The 11736-nt window shown below is 44.1% G+C and overlaps 1 protein-coding gene across 1 annotated transcript; it reads left to right on the forward strand.

Moving 5' to 3' along the window:
* Positions 1 to 1952: 1952 nt before the first annotated feature.
* On the forward strand, positions 1953 to 10381 carry foxn1 (forkhead box N1; the record flags this gene model as incomplete). The annotated part of the gene is made up of 8 exons (XM_083672365.1): positions 1953 to 1967; positions 3025 to 3369; positions 3792 to 3896; positions 4274 to 4404; positions 5195 to 5291; positions 7933 to 8140; positions 8665 to 9138; positions 9458 to 10381. 8 exons carry the CDS (start codon positions 1953 to 1955, stop codon positions 9727 to 9729), a joined length of 1647 nt encoding a protein of 548 aa, XP_083528491.1. The 3' UTR covers positions 9730 to 10381.
* Positions 10382 to 11736: the final 1355 nt, after the last annotated feature.

Raw genomic sequence — 11736 nt, forward strand, 5'->3', positions numbered from 1 at the left:
TTACAATGAACCCGTCCTCCGATTTCTACCTCCACCAGCCTCCCCTGATGTACAGTACATCTCGATATCTGCAGTGTCAACATTCATACCTTCATTTCCCATGTCAGTGAAGCGCCAAATGCAAATGGTAGGTTGTTGGCTTGAGTCTCACACTCACACTCAGACAGGTCAAATGATCTGTTTCAAAGGCTAGCTCAGTTTTCCCCTTGACACCTTGAGTTATTTTCCTCTAAGGTGGAAACATACACAATCGCGCGCACACACACACACACACACACACACACACACACACACACACACACACACACACACACCCAACACATACCACACACACACACACACACACACACACACACACACACACACACACACACACACACTGGGGGGGGGGGGGGGGTGGCTTCCATCTACCTCAGCGATACCTGGCTGTTAGTGACTTAATCGTCATGGTGTGTTGGTGATTTTAATGAGCTTGGAGGAGGGAGGGAGTGGGGGAGCGTGGGTGGTGCGGGGGTTGGGATGGGGTTACCCTTACTGGAACCACTGCCACGTGTTTCATACCTCTGGTGGGATCAGATAACAACAGTGTAAACTGAGGACGATGGGGCTCCTTCCACAGAGGCCACTGACGTGGACCCTCACCATTGCAACATCATACTAGAGAGGCAACACAGAGTTAGAATTTTGAATCATCTCACATCTCACTCCCACTCTTGTACACCAGGGGAAGAAATCGGAGGACAGGCTCATTGTAGTGCATGGAACGGAATGAGGAATGGTGTCAATCACACAAAGGTGATTTAAGTGCGAAAATGCCTTGTCGATGCCAGAGGTCAGAGGAGAATGGCCAGACTGGTTTGAGATGATAGAAAGGCAACAGTAACTCAAATAACCACTCGTTACAACCAAGGTATGCAGAAGACCATCTCTGAACGCACAACACGTCGAACCTTGAAGCAGATGGACTACAGCAGCAGAAGACCACACCGGGTGCCACTCCTGTCAGCTAAGAACAGGAAACTGAGGCTACAATTTGACACGGGCTCATGGAAAAATGTTGCCTGGTCTGATGAGTCTCGATTTCTGCTGCGACATTCAGATGGTAGGGTCAGAATTTGGCGTAAACAACATGAAAGCATGGATCCATCCTGCCTTGTATCAACGGTTCAGGCTGGTGGTGGTGGTGTAATGGTGTAGGGGATATTTTCTTGGCACACTTTGGGCCCCTTAGTACCAATTGAGCATCGTTTAAACGCCACACCCTACCTGAGTATTGTTGCTGACCATGTCCATCCCTTTATGACCACAGTGTACCCATCTTCTGATGGCTACTTCCAGCAGGATAACGTGCCATGTCACAAAGCTCAAATCATCTCAAACTGGTTTCTTGAACATGACAATGAGTTCACTGTACTCCAATGGCCTCCACAGTCACCAGATCTCAATCCAATAGAGCACCTTTGGGATGTGGTGGAACGGGAGATTCGCATCATGGATGTGCAGCCAACAAATCTGCAGCAACTGCGTGATGCTGTCATGTCAATATGGACCAAAATCTCTGAGGAATGTTTCCAGCACCTTGTTGAATCTATGCCACAAAGAATTAAGGCAGTTACCTGTGCTCCTCCTCCTCAGACCTCTCCACCCCCTCACATCCTACATAACCTGAACTTGAAAAAAAGAAAAGAAAAATGTGACTGATACATACTTGATTCACTTACTTCGACAAATGTGCTTATTGTAAGACGCTTTGCGTATCATGTCGTAATGCTGAGTATTATCTTATCATAAGAACTTCATCACATCCCAAACTCAATCCTGTTTCTCCTCATCACAGGTGCAGACCTCAGCAGGCCATGTCGAAAGACTCCCCAACCTCCACCTTTCCCCCAAATAGCAACGAGGTCCCGACGACATCCCATCAGACAAACACACACATCTGTGAACCCGTGATGGCGCAATCACAGGTACCAAGATTCACCTCCACCTGCTGTTGTTTTTCACAATTTTACCCTAAATGACTCTAGCTGCTAACTATCTCTCTGTTGCGAAACAGCTGTCGGCTGATTCAAAGAACAGAAAAACCGGGGCTAACGCTAGCACAAGTAATGCAGGTGCAAGGAAGAGAGCGAAGTAAGTAACTAAGAGAATGTCTCTTCTCTATGCCCAGAGCGCTACTTTACCCATCTCCTCCTTGCACCTGCACTACTTGTATTTGCTTCAGCCCCGGTTTTCTGCTCTTTGAATCAGCCGACAGCTGTTTCGCAGCAGAGAGATAGTTTATTATAAAACCCAGAGGACGCGAACTATCGCACACAGACGTCCTTTTTTAAGGACAAGATGCCCTTGAGGATATATGTTTAATTCTATCATAATTCACATTTTCCCTCATTTAGATTCAATAATTACAGCCTCTGGGGATGTGAGATGTCACAGCAAATACTCAAGGTCTCGTTATCAGATCTAGCGATTCTATATACCACCACACCCAAAAAAAGAGAGAAAAAAATCTGGAGATGAAATTTTTTATAGTTATCAAAGACACTTTTAATAACCTAGGCAATGTTCTGATTTTGTTCTCATTTTGTGCACTCCCACTGAAGGTCCTATCATTTTTATTATATTTTTGTTTTGGTGATGAAAAGTCTTAATTTGACCTAATTTTGTTTTCAGGCTCTGTCAACTCAAATGGTTGTATTGTGTCTAGATACAATACAACCATTTAGATACTAGATTGTATCTAGATCTTCTTTGATTCCAAAGTTAGCTTGAAGTAATAAAATAATGACAAACAGACACACAAGCAAAATTCAGCACAGTATGTGCATAATATCCACCAAAATCTTGAAATTATATAATAATTATTGGTTTTGAGACATTCAAGTTATGAGCCTAAAAGAATGGATTCTGTTGGAACAAAAAAGTTTTCCAATAATATCAAGATTCAAGATTCTTTATTTGTCACGTGCATACAAGTATACAGTGGAATGCAAAATCAATATCAAGGTTCTGATCCATCTGCAGTGTGAGGGGGGCAACATAGTCTCCTTCACCCAGCGGCAGAACGCCACCTACAGACTTAAACATGCGGCTGCAGAGAACTGCAGGAGACACAGCGCTGATGGAGCCACTGTGGGACAGGATGGAAGGTCATGTCCGGGGTCAGGGGATGCTGATCGTTTCCACCCCTACCGTCGGCAGTACAGTGACAGGGGAGCTACAGACTGCCCACCACATGGCTCTCGCTCCTACGTCTGCCTCCGAGAGGAGGACAGCCCTGATCCCTTCCCTGCCACACACACATCCAGGGGCGAGGACCACACATCATGGGACCCCTACAACAGGAGCTTCCAGGCCGCTAGATTGATGGTATGATAACACACACACACACAGGCACACACACACACACACACACACACACACACACACACACACACACACACACACACACAGACACACACACACACACACACACACACACACACACAAACACACACACACAAACACACACACTCGACACACACTGGGAGTAGCAACACAAAATCAGAGACATCATGGGATTCCCACAACAGGAGTTTCAAGGCTGCTCGACTCATGGTACAATAACACACAGACACACAGACACACACACACACACACACACACACACACACACACACACACACACACACACACACACACACACACACACACACACACACACACACACACATATTACATCCCTGAGTAATAATGCTAATCCTGTTTATTTGTCTCTTTACTGTCATCACCTGTATCATGCTTGGTTCCAGGGCTCACAGCACACTTACCCAGAGCCACCGGCTGCAACCGAGGAGCCTCTCAGCTTCCTGTCCCAAAGCCACACCTCCTACAGCCCCCACATCCCTGTACAGCATGTGAGTATGTAACCCATGTTTTTAGCTGTAGTCTGGATTAATACATCATCAGCAAGTCTCAACCAGCTGTGACTGTGATTTCGTCACTCAAGGACAATCCAAAGGACAATTTGGAATGGAAAGGAGCCCATGTTTGAGGTGCAACTTTGTTTGAGGTGCAACAGTTGCATTCCTTGGCCACATCCCTTGGAGATGACACACGTCAATTGAATATCTGTGGTATAATTATATGATATAATTGAATGTGAATTGAATATGTCTCACTTTCTCACTCTACAGGATACTCGCGCAGGGTTCACAACATCGTGCATTTATGACTACAAGTTTACTTCCTGTTGTGTGTGGATTCATTAGAAGTGTGTGTTTGTTCCCTGCAGTTCTCACCAGAGGTGTACCCTGCAAGTGGACAATCCAACAGCTCTCAATACTCTCTCCAGTGCCTCACCAGTGCAGGCCATCAGGACAGTGGTCTGCAGACCTGCTTCCCCAAACCTATCTACTCCTACAGGTAAATACTATGTATCCTAACTCCAAAACTCACAACCTATACCAGGGGTCGGCAACCTTTTTGAAATGAAGTGCCAGTTTGAAATGTTCTTGGTAATTAGTGTGCCATATCAACATTAAGTTTCACATTAAGTTTAATTATGACACCACATCAAAAAAACATTTCCAACAGACCTGGAATTTTATTCCATCCATATAGGCTACATGCATAGCAACAACATTTTAAAGAAACATTTTTCTCTCCTAATCAGGACATTGTAATGATCATTTTAGGTCATTAACCCCACCAACCTCCCACTCGTCTTGTTCATCAGCAATAAACAAACCCCCCCCCCATGGGGTTACAAATTATATGCACGAACCCCATTTCAAAACACTGCTTTCAGTAACTCATTTACAAAGTAAATACCAGTACTATACAAGAATGCTGCCATTCTCATGAAAACATCCACATCTGAGTTGGAAAAAAAAAAGAGATGGACAAACAGCTACATATGCAAACCCATATGCACTGCAAATAAACAGATGCCTACCAGTCAGTGTGATCCCTGGCCCTGCTTTCCTTTGCTGAGCTCCATTATCTGGGGGTTGTATTTAGTCACATTGCACACATGCTTCGGAGTGGTCGCTTGTCAAACCACTGCGGGAGGGGCCTGCGGGAGGGGCCTGCGGGAGGGACCACTGGTTGTATCCAACCAGTCTATCAGAGATACATCCAATTTGTTGGTGAAGTCTGACCGAGAGTAATGGTTGGACAACGCTGATGGCAAGTGTTTTTCCTCCCTATCTAGCATTCTCATCTTCATGGCTCTGAGGAACAGCAAGACAGGAAGTCTGCCTGTCAGTGAGATCTACAGCTTCCTGACTGAACACTTCCCCTATTTCAAGGTACTCCATGTCATAGTAGCCTCTCGTATAGAAATAGAATGATCTATCATGAAAATCATTCTATTTCTATGGCCTCTCTTCTCTCTGGCCAAACCCATTTCTCTACTCCATTCTGTCTATCAGGGGAGGTTGGTGGAGGTAGAAATTGGAGGACGGGCTCATTGTAATGCATGGAATGAAATGAGGAATGGTGTCAAACACGTGTGGTTTTTATTACAACCTGTATCAGATGTGACAGATACACAGAGATTTGAATTGATGGTATGTTTCGAGCTATGGTTAGGGTTTTTAAATAATAATTGCAACAGACTGAAATTTATTTGGAATGGTAACACTGGTTTGTCAGCCATGCCAATGATATTTGCATATTGAGTCTATTGAGCTCACTTGCTGTCCTTTCATGTTATTTGGCATACACCAGCGCTTCACAGGTATTGCCAAGCCATAGAGAACAGACGTTGAGTAAAGAAACATAGATAGTAGGAGTCAAAAGGTACTTCTGGTAGCTCAACAAATGTTGACCTCCAGTCGCCATTGCTGGACATGGAATATAAATATAGTTACCAGAAATTACTTTTTGCCTCTCTCTCTCTTTCCCTTTCTATTTTTCTTGATTGCCCTCTGTTTAACATCTGAACTCTGGTACAACCAAAACACAACCAGTGGTGATTAATACTAAACAGTACAGTACATCTACAGGCCCGGGGCCACCCCAAGGAGATACTCGTTCGGTCTTGATCACAACTCATTCATCACTGCTCATGTGAGCATATTGTAGTCTGATGAAGGCTTACATAGGAGGAGGAGGGTGGTGCAACATGCCACTCCTCAAACAAATATCCTGCTCTACTGCTGGAGGGAGGCCAGCTGGCTCTGTGGCTGGAAGACTGAAGTTAGACTTAACGCGCAAATTAGGGTATAGTGGTAAAAAGGGCAAGTGAGGATATATGATCTCAGCACTACCATCCTATTGGATATACTATATTCATGTATATATTTAAATTGTAATTACTAGCTATTTCTGCAAATATACTGCTATATTGTATATTGATACTTACATTTAAATGAACAATCTCTTGTTCGCAAATTCAAAAATGGCCCAGTATGAATTTGAATGGTATCGCATGTGTTTGTGGTATATGTGTTTGATACCATTCCTCATTCCATGCATTACAATGAGCCCGTCCTCCGATTTCTACATCCACCAGCCTCTACTGTTGTCTTTGTGTGATGTGTATTGTTTTGCACAGCTGAAAAAAACAGTACCTTGAATATTGTAACTACTTGTCTTGCGTCTTACGACTTATTGTCTTATTGTGTATTATTGCTTATTTTTATTTATTTATTTATTTGTACTCCTATAATGTTTCACCGCACTTCTTACAACCTTTATCCAGTCACAAATACACACAGATTTGATTTTTTGGTATGTTTACAAGCTAAACAGATTTTATTTGTTTTCAATTTAAATTCTTTGGCATGTGTAACACTATAATTACCCCAATACACCCCATGATATTTGCATATTGAGTTCACTTGGCATGCACCCCTCTACACTCAGCGTTTCACAGGTATTGCCAAGCCAAAGAAAACAGATGTTGAGGAAAGAAACACTTCTGGTAGCTCAACAAATGTTGACATTGCTGGACATAGAATATACATATTGTTACCAGAAATGACTTTTTGCCTCTCTCTCTTTCTCTTTCTATTTTTCATGATTGCCCTCTGTCTAACACATGAACCCTGGTGTAATGACTGGAGTACTTAGGCAGAAGACTCAAATGCACGACTCAAAAACTTAAATCCAATATAATAGTCTTTACTATCAAAAAAGGTTTGGTACACAGGTAGGCAGTCAATGTGTAGGCAGATAATCCAGGAAGGGGGTAGGCAAAGCAGGGTTTGGTACACAGGTAGGCAGTTCAAAAAGTCAGGCAGATAACCCAAAAAGGGGTAGGCAAAAAGCAAAGTCAGAAACACTATCAGAGAATACTGAATAACCAAGAATACTCAACACTAGGAAAAATTGCTGGAACGCTTGACACAAGGTACAAAAACAAACTGGCACAGAGACTGGGGAACACACAGGCTAAATACACAGGGAAGGATGATGAGGAACAGGTGAAGCCAATCAGGGCGGGTAGACTATCACACAGGCGGGAAACACACAAGGGCAGGTGGTGAAGTGTCTGAAACGAGAGACAAGGTGAGGAACACAAAAATAAACAGGAAACAATAAATGAAATAACATGAAACAAAGACAAACGTAAACTAAGGAACAGGGCAGGACATTACACCTGGCACCTCTCATGCCTCCAAACACACTGGCACAGCTCCAGCGGTGAGTAATTATAAACAGTAACGGAATCCACTAAGAGTTGTGTATGAATTTGACCAGGCTAGGCTGGTGGAGGTTGAAATCGGAGGACGGGCTCATTGTAATGCATGGAATGGAATGAGGAATGGTATCAAACAAGTTGTACTGTAATTACAATGAGCCAGTCCTCCTACCTCTACCAGCCTCCCCTGAATTTGACATTATGATAGTGTCCATGAGTCAGTCACTGTGATGCAGAACTTCTCCCTCCTCTTCCCTCTCTCTCTCTCTCCCCCCCCCCCCCCCCCCCCCCGCCCCCCTCAGACGGCTCCGGACGGATGGAAGAACTCTGTCCGTCACAACCTATCTCTGAATAAGTCTTTCCAGAAGGTGGAGAACAAGAGTGGCAACTCGTCCCGTAAGGGCTGTCTGTGGGCCCTCAACCCAGCCAAGGTGGAGAAGATGCAGGAGGAGCTGCACAAATGGCGCCGCAAAGACCCCCTCACCGTCCGCAAGAGTATGGCCAGACCAGGTGGGTGGTCTACACTAAAGACCAAGTGGTCTACATTAGGGAAGGCTGGTGGAGGTAGAAATCAGAGGACGGGCTAACCCTAATGCCCGGAATGGAATGAGAAATGGAATCCACTAAGAGTTGTGTAGAAGGATGATTCCCAATGTTTACAGTTGTGCATATTTAATCTGATGTGGTTTATTACAGTGAAATCAGTTTCAATACTTCAATGTATTGTAGATACAAAATAAGGTATTTAGGTAAATGTATGAGTATATGAAGCTATACCTTCATATTTCTACCTCCACCAGCCTCCCCTGGGCTACATCACAGCTGACTGTCCCCCTCACATGACATTGACACTTTTTAGATGTAGTCCCCAAAGTCCCCTAAAACATGCTATTGTTATAGGGTAGAAAAGGTTGATGTAAATTAGTGCTATTATGGGGCAAGTTTGCTTTGAGCTAAGCAGCATTCTAATATCATTTATCAATCTTATTTGATGATTTTCAAAAAACTGACTTCAGCTGTGTTCATTTCCACAGAGGACTTGGATCGTTTACTGGGAGAACGGCCAGAGAAGTTGAAGCCCCTCCCTGCCTACCATAGCCAACCCCCATTAGCCAGAGCCACCCCTCATTTTGACCCCATCACCAAATCCTCCGTCACCCCATCCCAGCCTCAAGACTCCTGCCCCCCCATCCGACGCCCTCTCTACCCCCACGTACCTCCTCCCTCCCTGACAGTCAGTCAGCACCCCCACTACCTGCCCCCCACCACCACTCCCCACCCGTTCCCCTTCTACTCCCCTTGTGGACTGCAGCCCTCCTCAGGTGTCCCTCCCAGCATGGGGAGCCTGGACTCTCCCCTGGCGGGGCAGACGCTGCTGACCTATAGCGCCTCCCTGCAGGCAGAATATGGTGTTGGCCCTAGGAGCATGCAGGAGCTACTGCTAGAGGGAGACAGCAATAACGACATTGACACACTCAACCCCAGTCTGACTGACCTGCAGATCCATGGTGAGCCATGGGTAGGGGGAGAGAGAGAGAGAAGGGGGGGGGGGGGTAGGAGAGAGAGAGGGGGTGGTAGGAGAGAGAGAGAGAGAGAGAGAGAGAGAGAGAGAGAGAGAGAGAGAGAGGGTAGGACAGAGAGAAAGAGAGACAGACAGAGAGAGATACAGATATGTCATAGCACTTCTCAAACATTTTTTTTGCTGCACTTCACAAGAAGACATCAGCAGCTGTACGAGGCAACCCTGTTGACTCTCTGCTCTCTCCCTTTCTCTCTCTGCTCTCTCTCTCTCTCTCTCTCTCTCTCTCTCTCTCTCTCTCCTCTCAGGTAACTTGTGGGAGCAGCTGAGAGAAGACAGCATGGACCCTGATTCGCTGGTGGTCATCACAACCTCCCCCCCCTGCTCCTCTCCCCTGCCCACCCCTGTCATCTACAGCACCAGGCTGGGTAAAAGAGAGGAGGAAGAGGAGGAGGAGATGGGAGGAGGAGGTGCTTTTGACCACCATATCAACGGACTGTATCCCGCAGCCTATCCAGGTTTAGACAGCTTAGCTGGATACCTCACCTCCATGGGGAACACCCCCATACCCCTGCTCTGAACCCAATAATGGTGCTCTCTCGTGGGCTTATTCAACCCCCGACCCTCCCCCTGGACCTCCATAGACATGAGAAGCAAGACTGGAGGTTGTACCGGTCCCCCATCAAGGACTCAGGTTCCATGTGACTGCTTTAGCTGGTGATACAGAGCATTAGTGCACAGCTCACTGTGAAGCATCATGTTTAGCTTTGTCATAAATCTGGGGAACATTGGCTCAACAATCAAATGATCAGACTACATATATGTGAATAGGGATTCAGGTTTGTCTTTTTTTTTACTTTGTTGTATTGATTCATATTTGCAGCTATGTCTGGGTCACAGTAAGACTTTAGATACATAGGAGTGATGGAACCACATATTCCATGTACGACTGTACAGTGGTTTAGAGTGTAGTACCTCATGAATCCACACCAGGTGGAAGCAGAGAGCTTTGGTGACATTGTTGCAGATTTTAAATGAAATAAATGGAGGGTCCCTGTATAACAAAGAATAATTTTGGTTTAACAAATAAATTACAATAAATTAATTACCAAAAACTATGTTTTTAGTGAGAAGTTATGGCTTGTCAAAAGCCGCAAAAGACAGGAAATTCAAAATGAGCACCACCACCCATAACTTTTCCAGCACACAGCTATGGTACCTGCTAATCGTGCTGTATGTTGGTCGATCGATGTATGGTAATACATTTAGATCTTGAAGGTACTGGTCTTTTTTCATAAGAATAAGCCCTCTGTTGTGATAAGCTCACTGTAACAATCTGCATAACTGCAGTGACAAGAGATTATTCAGACCATCTGGTCTTCAATTAAAAGCTAATGATGTGATTTAAGTCTTAATTTCAGTTACTAAACAATGAACATGCACTGTTAGTTGTAAATTGTTTTCTAAAATGGAGTGTTCTACCCAACACTCGGTTTGCTTATAAACATGTTGTTACTACGAGGGATGTTCTAGGGGAGTGGACTCACCGATTTTCACCTTTCTGTCTCTGGTGGCTGCCTCTTCTAATGGTGCGCGCATGCAGAAACACAACAGCTAATGTCCGACACTGCAAGTACATTTCTGGGGTGTTATATTATCATTAGGGAGGATGTTGTTGTTTGGAATTGCAAACTGAATTTCCCTGCGGTGGCCAGTGGTGGCTGATTTCCAATAAACGTGTGGTGGCCTGAGGTGGTCTGGTGGTCTAGCACCATGGCCAATAGTGCACACATATGCCCATGTCTCTATCCAATAAAACTGAAAAATACGAGTGTACCACACTCCAAAAAATAACCTTTTAAAAAAAAAAGCCTGCTCCTTTCATTTCGGTTCCAAAACAATGAACATGCACTGTAGCCTACTAATGGCAGAGTAACCTTACTAGATTATTACCATTCATTTACATTTATAGCATTTGGCAGACGCCTTTATTTATCTAAAGCGATTCAGACTGCAACTCAATATCAAGACACAGGCAAATCCTTCAATTTCTATATAAACAAGCAGGAAAATTAACTGGATGTCATCACATTGCCAGACACATTTTTGTTGAACATAGTATGCATGACCCATATGGTGAATGGTTTTGTTTCTGTTTTATTTGTCTGCTCTTATAAACTCTTTGTAAATTGATATTCTAATCTAGACAATTTTCAGTGTCAATGCAATTCCATTCTGTCTCATTCTGGTCGATCGTGGACCTAATTCAGTCATTTGTAAAACAATATTTGTTCATATTTTATGTATTGTTTATAAGCCCCAAGACTGTAGTTTGTGTCATTGTTCATTGGATCTTCATGTAAAGTGACAAAAGACACAAGACACACTTCAAGACTTCCCAAAAAGATCACATACATTTATTTCTGGAGTGGCATTTCAACTGTCCAAACTTTACATCATATTTAAATGTTATTTTACAATTACTACATTTATTATAAATAAAGCTGTAGATCTCTGGAGACATAATAGTAGTATGTGCTGGATATAAAAACAAGTATCTGGTTTTGAGTTTCTATGGACTATGGCC

Source organism: Argentina silus (assembly GCF_951799395.1).
Source record: "Argentina silus genome assembly, chromosome: 6".
Taxonomy (NCBI): domain Eukaryota; kingdom Metazoa; phylum Chordata; class Actinopteri; order Argentiniformes; family Argentinidae; genus Argentina; species Argentina silus.